General features: G+C 43.2%; 1 protein-coding gene across 2 annotated transcripts in view; it reads left to right on the top strand.

Moving 5' to 3' along the window:
* Positions 1-10,973: 10,973 nt before the first annotated feature.
* The window catches only part of LOC114041440 (gasdermin-D-like), a 51,257-nt gene continuing 42,194 nt past the window's right edge, over positions 10,974-20,036 (top strand). Inside the window, exons 1-4 of one of the 2 annotated variants that reach the window (XM_027859897.1) lie at positions 10,974-11,335; positions 11,893-12,079; positions 18,891-19,059; positions 19,999-20,031. In XM_027859897.1, coding sequence (XP_027715698.1) covers positions 11,119-11,335; positions 11,893-12,079; positions 18,891-19,059; positions 19,999-20,031 — 606 coding nt within the window. In that variant the 5' untranslated portion in view covers positions 10,974-11,118. The remainder of the gene's footprint in view (positions 11,336-11,892; positions 12,080-18,890; positions 19,060-19,998; positions 20,032-20,036) is intronic. The other variant, XM_027859896.1, reaches the window with a different exon arrangement.

Below are 20,036 nucleotides of genomic sequence, written 5' to 3' on the forward strand. Positions count from 1 at the left end.
CCTTACTCTTATTCTGCATCAGAATTCACCACCAAGGAAATGATTGGCAGACTAGGAAGGACTAAAAAAAAACAAACACCAATGAATTGGGAATTGAAAATTAAATGAAGGGATAGAGGGCACCTAGATGCCTTTGATGATGTCAAATCTCCAAGCCTAAGTGAATTCTATTGACTCCAAAGAAGAGATATAAGAAGATAACTCCCCTCATTATTTTGCAGAAATGAGGGCCCATGTGGGGTGGGATATTACAAATGACTTTGCTTTTTAAAAATATGTTCTTTAGTGTTTTTGAACTTTTTTCCCTTCTTTTCTTCTTACTTAATTATAAGGGAATGGCACTCTGGGAGAGAAGAAAGAACAAGGAATATAATGGGGGAAAAAATTTTAAAGAAAAGAAAAAAATCACGTGGGGGAGAAGGAGACAGAGAGGGATGTTATAAAGGAAAGTACTCAGGTTGTGGCCTTGGATAAGCATGGAACCTGGGATGGAGAAGACATCTGTAGCAAGATTTGCTGGAGAGAATATGTGAGTGGAAGGCAGGAGAGTGCTATCACTCACTTGTCATGCGACCTGGGGTAAGGTATTTTTCTTCTCGGGGTCCTACTTTCTTCCATAAAGAAAGGGAGTTGATAGGATCATAGATTTTGAACTCAAAGGAACCTTTCTTGTTCAGTTGTTTCAGTCATGTCTGACTCTTCGTGACCCCATTTGGAGTTTTCTTGGCAAAAATACTGGAGTGGTGTGCATTTCCTTCTCCAGCTCATTTGACAGATGAGGAAACTGAGGCAAACAGGATTAAGGGACTTGCCCAGGGTCATATAGCACTTGAACTCAGAAAGATGAGGGTGAGAGATCACTTAAATTTCCAGAACCCATCTGGAATATTGTGTTCAGTTCTGGGAGCTGCATTTAAAGACATTGGCACATAGAGGCTCTGTGATGGATTATGTGTCTTTTTCCACACCAAAGACCAGTCTAGATTAGTAGTAGAGTAAACAGAATACTGACCTTGGAAGACCTGAGTTTAAATTCTGCCTCAAATACTTACTAGCTCTGGCTGGCCCTGGGCAAGTCACTTCACCTCCGTTGGCCTCAGTGTTCTCGTCTCTAAAACAGGGATAATAATAGCCCCTAATTCCCGGGGTTGCTTGGATCAAATGAGATATTTGTAAGAGTGCTTTGCAAGCCTTTAAGTGCTAGATGATAATATAGTTATTGTAGCAAAATTCAGAGACGCCATCGCCCTGATGATGGCTTTGTGGACCACAGCAGCCCTTGATGTCCATTTACTGAGTTGTAGAAGCTCCTTGGAGCATGGTAGTATTGACAAGTTGGAAGAAGTCCAGGATGAGAAGGACACTGGAGACCCTGTATGCCAGGACCAGTTCAAGCACCTGGAAGGAAGGGATGCAATGGCCGCCTTGAAATATTTGAAGGGCTCTCAAGGGGAAGAGAGATGAAATGTGTTCTGCCCAGCCCCAGAAGACAGGACCAGTTACTGGGTGAAAATTACAGAATCAGATCTAGGTTTGGTGTAAAGAAAAAAAGACAAGACTCCCTAACCATCAGAACAATTCCAAAAAGTGTCACAGGCTGCTTCTAGAAGGAATGGTAGCTGATGGCTTGGTGGCTAGAGCACTGGACCTGAAGTCGGGAGGTCTGGAGCTCAAATCTGACCTCAGACACATACTAGATGTGTGACCCTAGACAAGTCACTTGACCTCTGCCTGCCTCGATTTCCTCACTTGTCAAAAGGGGATAATAATAGCACCTATCTCCCAGGTTTTGTTTTTGAGGATTAAATGAGATGATATTTATAAAATACTTAGCACAGGATGACTTCAGAAAGACCTGAAAAGACTTATATGAACAGCTGGATGAAAAGGGAATTTCCAAAATGTCATCATGATGACTTATTCTGGACAGTAAAAACTTTGACAGTAAATGCAATGGAAATAATATCAAGTCAGAAAAAGAACAGAATTACAACATGTCAGCTAGAAGGGATGTTAATCCCTTTACATACAATGTCAACAACATACCAGGCAAGTGATCACTGAGCCTTTGCTTGAAGTCCTCCAGCCAGGAGGAGCCCACTGCCTCCTAAAGCAGCCCAAGAGCTTTTTGTTGTTGTTGTTGTTTCCATATCACGATGTTGGTGGATATGAGCTATAAGGCTCAATCCTCAAAAAATCCCAAGATTTTTTCAAGTGAAATTCCTTCTAGCCTCAGCTTCTCTGTCAGGTATTTGTGAAAATGATTTTAAGAATTCAAGGGCCATATGCTACATTTGTCTTCAATGTCATCTTTCTAGATTCCATCAGTCAATCAGCATTTATTAAGTGCTTACTGTGTACTAGGCACTGGTGCTAAGCCTCTGAAGATACAAAGAATGCAAAAGACAGTCCCAGCCCTCCAGGAGCTAATCCATCTAATGGAGACAAGTACTCTAATCTGACAAGATCTTTGTAGAGCCTGACTATCACCCCATATGTTTGCTATTTCTCCATTCCATCCGCAGCTTTCTATCAACTGCCAACTGAAAACAGATGCCACCTACCCTTTAACCAAGTCATTATTCAAAAGTATTTAAACAGCACAGGGCCAAGCCCTGGCACTTTCCACTAAAGATACTTGCACCAGATATTCTTTGGGTGGTGCATTGAGTCCAGTTCTTTATCCCCCTAACTGTCCTCTTGCTAGGATACACCTGGGCAGTCAGGTGGTGCAGTGGATGGGGTACCAGGCCTGGAGTCAGGAAGACTCATCTCTGAGTTCAAATCTGGCTTCTAATAATTACTAGCTATGTGACCCTGGGCAAGTCACTTAGCGCTTGTCTGTAAAATGAGTTGGAGAAGAAAATGGCTAACCGCTTCAGTATTTTTTGCCAAGAAAACTCCAGATAGGAGTACAAAGAGTCAGACATGACTGAAGTGACTGAACAACAACAAACAACAACTAGAATATATCATCCCTTCTGATCCTTAAAAAACACAGGGGAGACTTTGTCCAATGAATTGTACTTGGCACAATTGTATGCATTAACACATGCTTGTTGATTGACTGACTGACTGACTGCTTCCACAATGCCTCAGTGAAGTATCCCTACACCATTCTCTGATCTACCAGCCTAATAACCATGTTCAAAAAGAAAAGAAAATGAAGTGAGTCTGGCATGACCTGTTCCTCATGTAGCCATGCTGGCTCTTTGGGTTTATTGCTTCCTTTTCTAGATATTCATTTACCATCCCTTTAATAACATGTTCTAGGAATATTCCAGGTAGCAAGTAACAGACCCAGGACTCAAACCTAGGTTTCCTAACTCCTCCCAATCCCAGGTGTTACCTCCTGGTCATAGCTATATGATGAAATGACCCTTGTCTCAGTGTAATTGAAAGTTGTGACATTGTTGCATATGTATGAAATGCTAAAACATTCAGAAATTTTAAGCTGGGAGAGAATCTAAGAAAGGACCATTTCCTAAGAGAGGTGAGGGTAAAAAGGTGCTCCCAGAGAACATGGGGAAATAGATGGAGTGTGTGGTTGGGCTGGTAAAGGTGTGAAATGTTCCCTGGACTCAGGAAGGCTTAATTCTACAGATGGTTGAGAACTAATGCCCATTTGACCCTCCTTTGAGCCAAAAGCCTGAACACCAGTGCTTAGTGATGGAATCCTAATAGATCTGGCCCCAGCCCCAACATTCTAACTTCCTTATGGGCCCCACTGAACAGCAGGCATGCCCTGATTTAACCACGTAATCTGGCTTTAACCACACCTCAGGCCCCCAGACTCAATATAGACACTGCCTCAGCTAGCCACTGCCCTCAGATCCAATTCACATATTTCAACAGGTGTGTCCTTGTACTCAACCATAATCACATCATCCATTGAGCCCAAGACAAGACCACAATACCTAACTATTCATCTTGACCAGACAGAACCATGATAGCTAGCCAATCAAAAAGCATCATGACCAGGTTGTTTGACCACCAAACCACAGAAGGGACTTCTCCCCTATTACCTAATCCCTTAACAAACCCCTCCTGCCTTTTTAATGTTCATAATTTCTGTTGTGTAATCGACATCACCATGCTATAAATTTGCCTGTGTTGTTGTAATAAGTCGTTGGTTCCTCTTGGAGCCTAACCCACTTCTGAGGGGCATCAATCCTCAATAAATGCCTGTACTTGGATTAGAGGTGGTCTGACTCTGAATTCTTTGAGATAACTGCCACAAAACACCATGAAACTGCAACACTTAGCACAGTGCTTGGTATTTACAGTAGGCACTTAATAAATGCTTATTTACTAACTTATTAATTCTTATTGCAAGAAAAACTTTGAAATGGAAAAACTAACAGTATCTCAGTGTTAGCAGAGGCTGTGAGAACAACTAACCCAAAAGGTTACCCAGGCTCCAGAGGCAGCCATTTGTCTAGCATGTTGTAAAGGGGCTCCTAGCTGGAGGTCTGAGATCTGAGTAGATCTGAGGTCCCTTCCAACACTGAGATTCTATGATTGCAATACATTCTTCAACAAATTATCTCTCCCTTTTCTTTCCACAACTTCCCAAAGCACAGGACCCTCTCCTGCTTCTATGCCTTCTTTCCTCTGCTCACACAGTGTCTTCTCTCTCCATTTTTATAAGGCGAACTCATATTTAAAGCCCCATTCCAATATCCTCTCCTCAGTCCCTTGGTCTAGGTAAGTGACCTTCCCCTGGCTACAGACATTCCCCAGTCCTTTCTTTTGTCCTTCTCATGTAACCTTGTGCACTGTAGCAACCTGGACATCTAGCTTCCCCACCCCAACTCCAGGAGAGGGCAAGTCTTCTGTATCTCCCCCAGAACCTGGCTCAGTGTTCCACCTCCAACAGTGATTTGGTAGGCACCAAAATGATGTTTGTTGAATTCTGTAGGGGAGAACATAAGGCTGTATTTGGAGGATAGAAGGTAGCTCAGTTTGACTATGGTCTAGAGGAAGCAGAATGAACAACAGAAAGAGGAAATTCAACTTTGATTTGCTGATGAGGCTGGAAAGCTCAAGCTCAGCTGCATGTGCTTCTATCCATACTGTATGCAGGGATTTCCTACCTTGACATCCTGAACGAAAGGTATCCCGCACAAGACTTTATATGCAGCAGGTGTTCAAGAAATAAATAATGAGTGAAGGATTCTCTTTCCTTGATATGTTCCTACTTTGCCAAATGTAGAACTCAGTGGGGAGGAGTGAGGGAGAAGAAATAAGTGAAAAGAGAGGGGGTGAAGTGGAGTAAGTGGGTGGTTTTGACTGTCAGCACATTGACTCTCCCTATTGACCCTGAGAAGGGAATTATAATTTTCATATTAATCAATATGACAAGTGTAATGAATATACTAATAATTTAGATTTCTCAAGTGCTGCCTCTGGCTCAGGAGCCAGAGTTCACAATGCAGCTTAAACTGATCCATCAAAATTGGCAATGCTCATAGTCACTGGACCTTAAGTGAATCGAATCAAAAATTGTAGAACCTGTTCCTGTAACAGAACTCTGGTTCTGTACATAGGGGAGGTGGTCACAACCCTCAAAGACTTGACTCCAGAATTGTTGTATTGTGGCATTTGTGGGTATCTTCTGGGAAACTACTAATCAATTGTTTTTAATCCATTTTCCCCTCTTCTTCCCCACTTGTGATTTAAGTATATAACCTGTGTTTTTACTTCAGCTATTAGAACATTCCTCACTCTGAAACTGCTTAATTAAACCACTTGATTAATGGCGCTCTAGTCTCTTAGCTTTATGCCCCTAGGAGCATTCTCAGGTTAAAGACTGGCTCAGTAAAAATCCTGTTAACAACCCTCTCTCTCCCCCTGATGTCAGGCTGGGCAAGGCCGGATGGAAGACAGACAATTGCAATTCTCACCTTGACATCTGATTTCCTTCTTTCCGGAAATGGGGCAAGAAAAAGGAGCATGATGAGGGAAAAAGCCAAGTAGTTTTAGTATTGGTTGAGGTGGAGAGCAGTTCACAAAATCTCTTTGAAACAAAGTTCAGCCTTTACGGAAGGAGAGACTTCTGCCCCACCCCATACACATACCTGCACCCCCAGGTAGGACAAGGCTGCCAAGGTAAGCAGCTGCAGGGAGCAAAGCATGGATTGGGGGGTCTGAAGGGAAGGCCCCCTTAGAAAAAAACCTGGGGAAGAACCAGCTAGCTGTCTATAGCCTGCAAACCTCTCCCAGAGCACTAAAAAGTGAGCCAGAGTCCAGGGGCTGAGGATATCTTCCCTTCCCCACTCCTGGTTCCTCTTGGGTGTGTCAAAAGATCTAAAAAGGATAGGTACGCTGGTGGGATTCCCTAGCACAGTCTGTTCTGAGGGAAGACAGGCAGTGTGAAATCAGTTTCCCCATCTCTGACTTTGACTCTAGGACTTTAGAGAACTGTTTCCTGAGACTCCACCTTGCCCATTCCTTCTCCAGCCCTGTTACTCATTCTAGCATGAGGCTGGGCTCCCTTTACCAGATCAGCCTTTGCCCTCAGACAGGAAAACGATGGTGGAGTTAGCCTCGGCCTCTTCCTCAAAACTTGTCTCTTGGGGGTCACCAGAATTCCCCTGGTTGTACCTCCCTGGCAATAACATCCAAGGGGGTCATGCTGCCTGAACCCAGCCTGTTGGCCTAGAGATCATGTGGTATTTAAGAATTAGGGCCCCTAAAACAGAGTCCAAGATGAAACCTCTCTAAAGTAAAATCTATTGCTGTTAAGACTCAGGTTAGGACACAGACATTTTGATCTGCACTAGTTCTGGGGTACCCTGAGTGTGTCACTCATTTCATCCCCCAAGAGAGCAATGATCAAGAAATTTCAGTTTCTCTTCAGAGCCTCAGGCCTTATAGTGCAGGGATCTCAGTTCCTCAGGGATTTGTCTCAGTCTCTGACTTCACATGTTTCTTTTCCTTGCCAAGGCCATTCATTTCCCTTCCTTTCTCCCCCTTTCTTGACCGTTATTTGCTTCTCTCATCATCATTTTCTCCTTATCAGCTGGCTCCTTCCCAGCTTTCTATAAATGTATTCAGATCTTATCCCTCCTTTAAAAAACTCTACTTGACTCTGAAGTACCTTCTTAAGGCAAAGGTTCTTAACATGGCATATATAGATAGATTTCAGGGGGTCCGTGAAATTGGGTAGGGGAAAAAATTAAATCTTTATTTTCAATTATATTTGGTTTCCTTTGTAACCTTAGATATTTTATTTTATGCATTTAAACACATTATTCTGCTAATGGGTCCAAAAGCTTCACCAGACTGCCAGAGGTGTCCATGACACAAAAAAAAGTTAAGAACTTTTGCCTTGAACCTTTCTCCTCTATAGGCAGTGAGATGGCACAGTGGACAGAATGTTGGACCTGAAATTAGGAAGTCCTGAGTTCAAATCAGACCTCAGATACTTATTGGCTGTGTGACCTTGAGCCCCTGCCTTCCTCCGTTTTCTCTTCTATCAAATGGGGACAATAAGAGCACTTACCTCCAAGATTGCTGTGAGGATCAGGTGAGATAGTAATCCTAAAGCACTTAGCCCAGTGCCTGAACATAATAAGAGCTACATAAATGCTAGCTACTCCTCAATACCTTGCAGTGCCATGAAAACTGAAGGAGCAGAGAACACACAGAAGGTTGGGGGGAGGGGTGACTGCAGAGTGGTCAAGAAGGATGAGAACTGAAAAAGTCATCAGAGTCAGCAGATTAAATGACTGTTGGTAACCTTAAAGAGGGAAGTTTCAGTTTAGAATGAGGACAATGGGGGTGGAGCCAAGATGGTGGAGTAAAAGCAGCGATTTGCTTAAGCTGTCCCTCAAACCCCTCCAAATATCTATAAAAAATGGCTCTAAAGCAGCAGAACCCACAAAAAGACAGAGTGAAACAAATTTCCAGCCCAAGACAGCCTGAATGGTTGATCAGAAAGTTATATTGCGCTGGGCTGGGAGAGGAGCGCAGTTTGGTGTGGGCGCACAGGTCGCAGCAACCCTGGAGCAGGCCTCAGAGGACTGAATCACGGGTAGCTGTGGCGATTTCCAGACTTCTCAACCCATCAACGCCAAAGACAACTTAGAAGGTCAGTGGGAAAAGTCTGTGACTGTGGTGAGAGAAGGAGCTAGGTCTCAGCCACAAGTCCAGAGCGTGCCCTCAGGGCAGCAGCTGCCTCCTGAGCTCCTGGCCCACAAACAGAGGCTGAATCAAGTGACTGATCAGAGGGGGATTGCAGGGATCTCTCTGCTGGTGCAGGATTCTCTTGCTTTGCCCATGCTTGGATCTGGGTCACAGTTCTAGGTAGTGGTCCTAGGGCAAGGAGGAGCGCTGGTGTGGTGGAGCTTGTAGTGGCTATGGAGAGGAAACCCTCCTCACAGTTCCAAAACAGAAAAGAGTGCTCATAGACCAGAGTACAGGCCATAAAAGGAGTAAACACCTCGCCCTTGATCATAGCACCTTGGAAGAACTGAAAATTTACAGGTCCCTAGAAGTATTTCTGAACACAGCTGCACAAAACCCCTGAAGCTTGGGACTGTACATTCTCCACACTGGAAACAGACTCCTACCTTAACAAAGAGTTTATAACTCAAGTAATTGGCTGGATTCATGAGCAAGCAGCACAAAAAGAGTCAGACTATATTATCTTACTTTGATGACAAGAAGATCAAAATATACAACCAGAAGAAGACAATGAAACCAAAGCTCCTACATCCAAAGCCTCCAAGAAAAATATGAATTGGTCCCAGGCCATAGAAGAGCTCAAAATGGATTTTGAGAAACAAGTAAGAGAAGTAGAGGAAAAACTGAGAGTGATGCTAAAGGAGACCCAAAAAAATACTGAAGAAAATAACACCTTAAAAAATAGCCTAACCCAAATGGCAAAAGAGGTCCAAAAAGCCAATGAGGAGAAGAATGCCCTTAAAAGCAAACTTAGCCAAATGGAAAAGGAAGTCCAAAAGCTTACTGAAGAAAATACTTCCCTAAAAATTAGAATGGAGAAATTGGAAGAGAGGGACCATTTGAGAAATCAAGGCACTATAACACTAATCAAAAGGAAAGAATGTGAAATATCTCACTGGAAAAACAACTGACCTGGAAAATAGATCCAGGAGAGAGAACTTAAAAATTATTGGACTATCTGAAAGCCATGATCAAAAAAAGAGCCCAGACATCATCTTTCAAGAAATTATCAAGGAAAACTGCCCTGATATTTTAGAACCAGAGGGCAAAACAGAAATTGAAAGAGTCTACCCATCACCTCCTGAAAGAGATCCCCAAAGGAAAACTCCTAGGAATGTTGTAACCAAATTCCAGAATTCCCAGGTCCAGGAGAAGATATTGCAAGCAGCCAGAAGGAAACAATTCAAGTATTGTGGAAACACAATCAGGATAACACCAGATTTAGCAGCTTCTACATTAAGGGTCCGGAGGGCATGGAGTATGGTATTCCGGATGGCAAGGGAATTAGGACTACAACCTAGAATCACCTACCCAGCAAAACTGAGTATAATCCTTCAGGGTAAAAAATGGTCATTCAATGAAATAGAGGACTTTCAAGCATTCCTGTGGAAAAGACCAGAGCTGAATAGAAAATTTGACCTTCAAATACAAGACTCAAGTGAAACATGGAAGAGGTAAACAGGAAAGAGAAATCATAAGAGACTTATTAAGGTTGAACTGCTTACATTCCTGCAGGGAAAGATGATATTTGTAACTCATGAGTCTTTTGTCAGTATTAGGGTAGTGGGAGGGAAAAAATTATATATTTGTATAGATAGATAGAGGACACAGGCTGAGTTGAAGATGAAGGGATATCTAGAAAATAAAATTAAGGGGTGGGAGAAGATTATACTGGGAGAAGGAGAAAGGGAGAAGTGGAATGAGGTAAAATATATCACATGAAACAGAGAAGAAAAGGCTTTTAAAGTGGAAGGGAAATGGGGGAAGGTGAGAGGGAATGAGTGAATGTTATTCTCATAGGATTTGGCTTAAGGAGGGAATAACATACACAATGGGGTATGGAAATCTATCTTACTCTACCGGAAAATAAGGGGGGAAGGAGACAAGAGAGCAGGGGGTTAATAGCGGGGAAGGCAGATTGGGGGAGGGGATAATCAAAAGCTAACACTTCTGAGGAGGGACAGGGTCAAAAGAGAGAATAGAATAAATGGGGGGGTAGGATAGGATGAAGGGAAATATACTTAGTTTTTCACAACATTACTACTATGGAACTGTTTTGCATGGCTGCACATCTATAACCTGTATCGAGATGCTTGCCTTTTCAATGACGGTGGGTGGAGAGGGAGGAAGGGAGAAAATTTGTAACCCAAAGTTTTAAAAACACTTGCTAGAATGAGGCCAAACACTGGATTGCATGGGTTTAAGCAGTGGAAGGTAAAGTAGAAGCAACAGCTCCAGAAAGGTTTTTCCAGATTTGTCTGAGGAAGAAGAGATAATTGATGATGACGATGATGATAGCTAAGATTTGTATGGTGCAGATCCAGCCACATTACCCCACTACTCCATAAACTCCAGTGGCTCCCTAACACTTCCAGAATCAAATACAAAATGCTCTGCTTGGCATTTAAAGCCCTTCCTAACGTAGCCCCCTTCTATCTTTCTTGTTTTCTTATATCTTACTCTCTGTCCTGTACTCTCTGATGGTTCAGGACATTTCCTTAGGTTGTCCTCTATGCCTAGAATGTTCTCCCTCCTCCTCTAGCCATCTTGGATTCTCAGGTCTCAAGTCCCAGAGAAAATTCCCTAATCCATTTTCCCTCTGTTGATTATTTCTAATTTATCATGAATATATGTATACATATGTGTGTATACATATATATGCATATATATAATACATAGTTGTTTGCATGCTATCTCTCACATTGGGTTGTGAAATCTTCAAAGACAGGGGCTATCTTTTTGTCTTTTTTTTTGTATGCCTAGTGCTTAGCACAGTGACTGGCACATAGTAGGTACATAATAAATGTTTTTGGACTGACTGGCTATCTTATGGCTTACCTGCAAAGCATTAATCTGACTGCTCCATGCTTTTAGGAGAGAGGAATTGGAGAGACTGTCCCCTCTTCTCCCTTGCCCTTCCTAAGAGCCATGGTCTGTGCATTTGAGTGGGCTGCCAAGAATGTAGTTAGAGAGCTGGGCAAAAATGGGGAGCTGATCCCTGTGGACAGCCTGAAGAGCTCCACTCGCTTCAGTCCCTACTGCTTGGTTCGGAAGAAGACCAGGAGCTCCTTGTTTCGGAGGTCACAGTATGTTTGCCTCAATTTGACTCTCAAGGACATTCTGGATCCCAGCTCCCCAGAACCAGGTACAATCCCCTGGAGAAGTGAGGGTGTGGCCAGCACAAGTGGGTGAGAGGAGTGGAGTAAGGCTACTGAGATGGATTTTGAAGAGGAAATGGGACCATCAGGCTTGGCCAGAATACACAGCTATTCTAGGACTGACTGTGTGGGCACATGCTGTCCTATATCAGTGATATCCAAAGAATTCTATCCAGCCACCCTAAATAGAGGTTGTGGTGAATTGGGGAGGCAATGCAGAACCATGGAACAAGCCAGAGAGTTGGGTTTGAGCCCTTCCACTTTCTAGATGTGTGAGTGGGGATAAGACACTTACCTGCTCTGAGACTCTGTTTCCTCATCTGTAAAATGGGAATAATAATATTTGTATGCCCCATTTCACATGCTGGTTGTGCAGAAAGCATTTGTTACATCTTAAAGTGTTATAGAACTGTGAATTATTGTGACATGGGAAGTAAACATAAGGTTGGGGTCCTAGATGCCTTTACCTCATCCCGTGGTGGCCCCTGCTACACAACCACTTTTAATGCTCACTTTAGCTAAGGATTGGCCTCTCTCACTCCAGAAGTGACCCAGCATGGACCATTCCACTTTAATGATGAGGTGGACGGGCAGGTGTCTGGCAGTGTGGAGGTGACTGCCTCTGTGCAGGGAAAGATTTCAGGACAGACTTCAGTGTCAAACAAAACCATCCTCAAAGTCAAGACTCTCATCGTATCCCCTAACACCTGGGACAGCTTACAGAAGGAAAGGTGAGAGGAATGGACAAGACAAGAGCTGAGAGTTCTAGTGACTTCTCTTTGGGGGTGGGGGAAGGTGGAGGAGGGAGTGGGAGCAAAACAAAGTGGCCCAGGGGCCACCAGAGAGAAATAGAGAGTCAGAGTTTTCCTTGGGTAGTGCTTATGTCCTATACTGTCTGAGGTCTGGAAAAGACCCTGTCCCTAGCCTCATGGAGCTCACAGACTAGAGGGGATGAGAATAATCCATTTAAACACCAATTCACAGTATTATCTAAGTGTACTAGGAAGGTACAAAGTGAGGTCCAAGAAAGAAGGTTCTTCCCATCAGGAAGAGATGTGGAAAGGTTTACTGGAGGAAGGGGCATTTGAGTTTAGCTTTGATTGATGGGTAGGAATTTAACAGGTTAAGAGAGTGAGGGAAATCATTTCAAGCATTTCAACAAGAGCAAAGAAGGCATGTTCAAGAGGCAGTAGTTTTAAAACATATATATATTGACATCATTTGTTTATATAGCACCTCCACACCTAAATGTCTTTCCCAGCTAGTAATCCATTCCTTGTGACAAAAAACACAAAATAGAGGGAGAAAATGGGTCAACAAAACTAGCCAACATGGCAGCTGAGTCTGACTATGTATATAATGCTCCACACCCGTAGTCCCCCATCTTTGCAGGAAAGGGAAGAAGGTTCATTTTCTCACCTTTTATTCCTCAAGGACAAGCTCTGTCATTGTAATTATTCAGTATTAAGTTTTGTTTTTGCTCTTCCCATTTACACCATTGTAGGCACTGTGTATATTCTTTTCCTGCTGGTGCTTACTTCATTTTGCATCAGTTCATAGAAGTCTCCCCATGTTTTTCTGAATTCTTCAAATTCTTTATTTCTCCTACTTACACACTCAGGTACCACAATTTTTTTGGCATCTACTTTGTTTCCAGTTCTTGGCTGCCATAAAAGGTGCTAGTATGAATAAGACCACCTGTCTTAATCTTGGGGCACACATGCCTAGCAGTGGGACCTCCAGGTCAAAGATGTGAACATTGTAGCATCATTCCCAATTGTTTTCCAGAAAGACTGAACCAATTCATGTCTCCATCTCCAGTGTACTAGTGTGCCTGTCTCTCCATAGCCAATCTAACATTGTCATGTCTATTATTTGTAATCTTTGACAGTTTTCTGGTTGTAAGGTGAAACCTCCGACCTATTTCAGTTTGTATTTTTGAGGGCAGTTTCAAACAGTCCTGTTTGAATGGAATGGAAACATTGAGGAGTCCTATGTAGTAAGGTAGGAAAGGTTGATGGGCCTCAGATTGAAGGAAGGTCTTGAACGTCAGACAGAGGAGTCTGAACTGTATTTAGTAGGCAGTAGGAAGTTGCTGAAGACTCTTGAGCAGAGGAATGACATGACCAGATTGACAGATGAGGAAGATGAGTCTGGCAGCAAAATGAAGACCAAAGTAAAGGAGGGAGAGGATGGAGGAGGCATCACTGCCTATTTGGAGGCAATTGGGTTAGTTCCTGCAGGTGGTAATTAGGGGCTGTAATAGGGTGGAGGCAATGGGTATGGAGAGGAGGGGACAGATGTAAAAGGTGATGGAATCAACAGGGCCTACTCACTGGTTAGATGTGAGACATGAGAGTGGAGAAAGAACAATAATTCCCAGATTATCAACTTGGGAGACCGTGTGAACAGAGTTGCTACAGACAGGAATAATAACATCAGGAAAAGGATCAAGTTTGCAGTTGAATGAGCTCAGTTTGGGGCTGGTTGAGCTTGAGGCGTCAGCGGGACATCTGGGTGGAGATGATCTGTAAACATCACAGACACAATCCAGGGGAAAGCGCCCTGGATTTAGACCATGGGTAAGCCTCTTGTCTATGGAGTTTATCAGTTTCTTTATTTAATCTAGCTAAGGAGCTGAAACCCTAGACGCTGCTGCCCTCTCCTGGCTGCTCATTATAGAGTCATTTAAAAAGTATTGCTCGCAGGGCCACTAGGTAGCATAACGGATAAAGCTCCGGCCTTAGAGTCAGGAGGACCTGAGTTCAAATGTGGCCCCAGACACTTGACACTTACTAGCTGTGTGACCCTGGGCAAGTTACTTAACCCCGATTACCTTACCAAAAAGCAAAAAAAAAAAAAGTATTTCTCCCCTTGGACAGCTAAATGATTAAAAGAGGGAGGTGCAATGTTTTTTTAGCAGTGGCACACTGTGGAGAAAAGTATTCTGTCTTTGTGACCTTTTGAACTGATTATAGGACCCAAGATTTAGAGTAGGAAGGGAATTGAGGAGTCATCTAGTGTCTTATCCCTTCATTTTACAGGCTGAAAGAATTTGCTTCTGAGGCTAGCACATTGTCCACTTCCACAGGTGCTAAAATGACTTGTTCTGTTTTGAGTGTAGGGGAAAACACTTTTGATCACACTTTTTTTGGGGGTGGTTAAGTGACTTGCCCAGAGTCACACAGCTGGTGAGTGTTATGTGTCTGAGGCCGGATATGAAGTCCTATCTTCCTGACCCTATCTACTGCACCACTTAGCTGCCCCATGATCGTACTTTTGATTCCCTCTCCCCTTTGTATGAAAGATGGAGAACAAATGTCATTAGCTAACTCTATAGGATACTATAGGAAGGGGAACAATTTCAAAATCTAGCCAACAATCAGGACATGTTCTTGTGAAGTGAGAGTGAACCTGGGATGGCTGAAAGGCAGTTTCCCCACTGAAACATCCTTATTATACTGATCTGTAATTGGCCCACCTGGTATTCTGGCCTGAGCTCATTCTTCTGTTTTCCAATTCCAAACCCATTCTCAGCCAATCGGGAAGCTACCTGATGATTGCTGGTGGGTTCCAGGTGATGCACCTACTCTCCTGAGTAAACTACTTAGCTAATAGGCTGACTATATGTCCTTCCTCTTCAATGCAGTCTAGGCTAGATGTCCTGTCACTTACTAACTAGGGGTGAATCATTCAACACAGCATCTAGCATAGCAAAAGATTTAAAGCTGAAAGGGACCGTGGTTGCTGTTCACTTGTTTTGGATGTGTCCAATTCTCCAAAACCCCATTTGAGGTTTCTTGGCAGAGATACTAGAATGGTTTCTTACTTCCTTCTCTGGCTCATTGAGGTGAGGAAAGAGAGACCAACAGGCTTAAGGGACTTGCCCAGGGTCACACAGCTAGTAGGTACCTGAGGCCAGATTTGAATTTGGGACTTTCTGACTCCAGGCCCAGCAGGCTGTCCAAGGTACCCCTAGTTGCCCTGAAAGGGATATCTATTCTAATCTTCATTTGACAGAGGAGTAAACTGAGGTTCATGGGACTGAAGAGACATACCCAGGGTCAAGTAACACTAGGTGACCCTCACTTTCTCCATTCATAAAATGGGGCTTGTGAGGAAAGCCTTTTGAAATCCTTAAGTGTCAGGGAAATGGTGGCTCTGATTATTGCTGGCTGATGTGAAAGATTTGCAGGGACTGCCAATGACAGCCACCTGAGAGCAACTATGGGTCCTAGGAGAGGGGGCTAGTGTGTGGGAATGGGGCTGACTGGGGAGGCAAGAGGTCCACCAAAGGCCTCATTCTATGTGACCATTTTCTAGGACCAGAATCAGAAATATCCAAGAGCCAGGGACAGCTAGGTGGCGCAGTGGATAGAGCACCAGCCCTGGATTCAGGAGGACCTGAGTTCAAATCTGACTTCAGACACATAACACTTACTAGCTGAGTGACCCTGGGCAAGTCACTTAACCCCATTGCCTAGCCAAAAAAGAAAGAAATAAAAGGAAATATCTAAGAGGCACCCTATACACAGTGCTCAGTAAAGGTGTTCATGATGATGAAGACGATGATGCAGTCCCAGGCTGTCTTTGCTCTGGGGCCATATGCTCCCTCAATTATGTTGTACAATGTTCCATTGTCCTTACAGCCACATTCCCCATCTCCTGTTCTCCATGTGCCCCCCTCACTATACACTTTCTCTTCCATTTCCTCCTGCTTGCATCTCTTATTACAATCGATGTGGATTCTCTCACTCAACCTATAAAGCCTTTCCATCTTGGCTGGATTGACCAGAGTTTTCAGGTCATGATAAAAGACTAGAGAAGGACCATGGAGCAAGAAATCCCTTCATCTACCTATTCTGAATTAACCCACAGACATTAATTGAGTTCCCCCTTATTGCCCTCTTCTCCAGGCTGTGTTGTAAGGTGCTGTTCTAAGCCTGATGTCTTCCATACCACCTTCCAGTTGTCCCAGTGGTTTTTAAAACTCAGCATATCTTTAACAATGTTGTTTAAGTGGTTGTAGTTGACAAGCAATCTTGCAGGATCTGAACATACCTAGTTTTGCTCAATTGAATCAGAACTTTTTTTAATTATCAAAAAGTAATAATAGCAAAAGAATCTTGTGTTGGATAAAGCTCTCAGTCATTTATGTGACTATGAAGATTATTGTTGAAAATCTCCTTTGAAAGCCTGCCTATTTCCTTCTCATATTTTCAAGGAAGCCTTAAAGTATCCTAGAAACATGCGTTATCATTATCATTACTAACAATACAAAGGTCAGCTATTGTTATGATTCTATCTTAGTCAAAAGGAACAAAACAGATGAAAGAGGCAAAGGAATTGCATATTCACTTGAGAAAATCCAGAAACCAAAGGGGAAAAGCATCAGTAAAGCTGAAGATGAACAGAGGGAGAAATGGAAGCAATCTTGTGCTGGGAGTGTACTATGCAACACCTGGACAGACAGGATAAATAGATGAGGACTTCCAAGAACAGATGTGCAAGTCTTGCATGAGATAGTATCAACAGGAAACTTCCTTTACCCAGTTATCTGCTAGAGCTGTCCTCCTATCAAAGGCAGAAAGCATATCAAATTCTTCATAGAATTTCTCCCCTTCTTCATCTTCCACCCAGAAGTTAGTGCATAATCTGCAGTCATCTTCATAGCAGTCTGTTTGTTTCTGCCTCTCATGAGCATTGCAAGGCAAAACAACCAGGTGGCCATGAAATTACATTTCTTGTCATCTTCAAAACTAACTCTACTTTTGTATTTGCTTTCCCAAGGAGAGCTTGTCAACTGCCATTCAATTTAGCTACAACTTGTTTTATGTCTTCTGGTTTTATTAATACTGAGAGAAAACATTGTTTATTTCCCAATTTAGTTAGTATATTAATTCATTTGCTGCACAAAAATTTACCATGTAGAATACTAACAGTTAAACTAATATTTAAGGACAATCTCTCCTTATGTGCTGTTCTAAAGCTTATCTTCATCTGATCTGTACCCTCCCTTCACTAAACACCGTGACTATGATTCTCTTGCAATCGCTTCCTGTATTCATGTTGAGATCTTTCACTAATGAAGCCACATTGCCAAGAAGACAGATGCAAGAAGGCATTTCCCTTAGTTGACATCTCTACTTTTTGCATTAGGAAATCACAGTTCCCCAATCAACATGTGGTTCCCTGTCTAACTCTTCCATCTCAAGTCCAGGTGGTCAAAGTCTCCCATTATCTCAGATCTGACAAAACTGCTCTCTTGAGTTAAACAAAAAAAGGCCTTGTATGACAAGGAAAAAAAGAGTCATAGCTAACATTGTTACCTCCTGCTTATAACCTATCATCTCTACAGTGGATTATAAATATTTCAAAAAACTCTGAGTTGCTTGTAACTTCTGTTTTCCTCATTATTCTTTCACCCACATTATAGAACCATGTAAGCCCTATCCCACCCAACTTCATTTGATAGAACCCTAGTGTTTCAGAGCCGGAAGAAGCCTGAGAGGACAACTAATCCAACCTCTAAAAAATTTGAACAACTGGTTCTCATAAAAATTGCAAAACTGTTAACAAAACTGTGAAAGAATGCTCCAAATTACTAGTAATGAAAAAATTCATATCAAAACAACCCTGAGGCTTTACCTCACATCCAGCAAAGTAGCAAAAATGACAAAAGACATGAATAGTCAATGTTTGAAAGGTTGTGGGAAGACAGGTACACTAATGCATTGTTGGTGGATCTGTGAATTAAGTACAACCTGTTTGCAAAGCAGTTTGGAATTGTGCAAAGAAAACGACTCAAATGTCCATATCCTTTGACCCAGAGATTCCACTGGTAGGAATTTACTCTCATGGAGGTTATTTTCATAAAGAAAAACTCTGTGCATACCAAAATATTTATAGCAACATTTATTGTGGTAGCAAAGAACTGGAAACAAAGGAGATATTCATTGATAAGAGAAATAGCTAAACATGCTATGATAGCACATGAACGTAATGAAATATTAATCTGCTGTAAGAAAAAAAAAGACCAACATGATGAATTCTATAAAGCATGGAAAGACTTACACAAACTGGGGTAAAGTGAAAGAAGCAGGGACAGGAAAACAATATAAACAATAAACTCTCTCTTCTCCAGGCTAAACAACCCCAGTTCCTTGAATTGTTTCTATCTCACTTGATTGGTTTTTTTTCAAACTCACTATCATCTTGGTGGCCCTTCTTTTGATAGCTCTGCCTTAATGATATCCCTCCAAAATGTGTTTGACATTATAGGAGACAGGGGTCCTTTTGGCTCCAGTCACAGCTGGAGGCCTTGCAAACATGTGCACAAACCATCCCCCAAGTCTAAACCCCTATATTACACCACATTATATACACATATTCACATTATGTTAACTCCCCCAAGGCAGTAGCCTGATGATATCCAAACATGCTATACCCAGAGATTGCCTTGAGCAAGGTCATAACTGAGAGGGATGGGAGGAGGAAATTCCAAATGCCTTACCTGCTGCATTCCCTCCTCCTCTCCTACAGGACAATGAAGGCACCAGAGCCCTCTATCATTCAGGAGCTTCAGAAATGGGGAGAGAGCCCGTATGTTGTGACAGAAGCCATGAGGACCCAGAAGGAGGCCATTCTGAAGAGGTCCAGAAAGAAGGAAGGCTTTGGGAAGATCACCATTCCTGGGGCCTCGTGTGTCCAGGTTAGAACATACTTTGGAGAGATGGGGGCAGGGAGGAAGTCCCCAGCATCCAGGGACCTTCCAGCTTTAGCCCCACATCCCCAGAGACTCCCCACAGGCAGCTGGAGACCTGGACTGGACCTGAAGACTCTGTAGGTTCATGTCCCTTTCCTGCTTCCTGTCTGGTGCATATCCATTAAAAATAGCAAGTCCTACTGTGCGTAATTGGTGCTTAGTCAGCTCTCAGGGGTGTGGATATTCATCAAACAGTAGATAATCCAAGAATACTTCAGTTGGGGTTGGGAATGCAGTTAGGCCAAGTCAGGAAGCTGCTGCATTCCCTTCCTCATGACTCCAGGAAGCTCCTTTAAATGTGATGAGACTTCCCAGGACTGTCTGATGAGGAAGCACGCACCCCCACACCCACACCCACACCCGCACCCACACCCACACACACACACACACACACACACACACACACGCACACACACACACACACATTGGAGGGAGCCAGCCTGGGGTTGAAAAGCTGTAGGGAAATGGCTTAGGGGACACCTGCAAATAACTGAGAGAGGATTGTTGTCCTCAGTCACAGCTGCATCTGACAAGACCCAACCCAGGTTGGAGCTCAAAGCCTCTGTTCCTGCCTACTATTTCTTCTCATTCCCTCTCCCCATCACAGAGAACTGGGGGCTGACTCCTACCCAGCCTCCATCCTGACTTCTGCTCCTCCCTCTCCTCCACTCCCTAATCCTCAGATCCCTGCTGTAAACCTAGCCACATCTGAGCACTGGATTTGGAGTCAAAGGACACGAGTCTAGATTCCAACAGTATGACCTTGGACAAGTCCCTTCATCTGAGATGGGATTTCCTGAGAATGAGAGAGTTGGATGAGCTGAGCTCTGAGGACTCTTCTACTTCTAGATCTGTGATGCCTGCCCTCTTTCCTTCTCTCCCCAGGGTGAGGGTCAGGGGAGCTTGAACACAATGAAGGCAGT

This window comes from Vombatus ursinus, unplaced genomic scaffold, assembly GCF_900497805.2.
Source record: "Vombatus ursinus unplaced genomic scaffold, bare-nosed wombat genome assembly UNPS02014173.1, whole genome shotgun sequence".
NCBI classification, from domain to species: Eukaryota; Metazoa; Chordata; class Mammalia; order Diprotodontia; family Vombatidae; genus Vombatus; species Vombatus ursinus.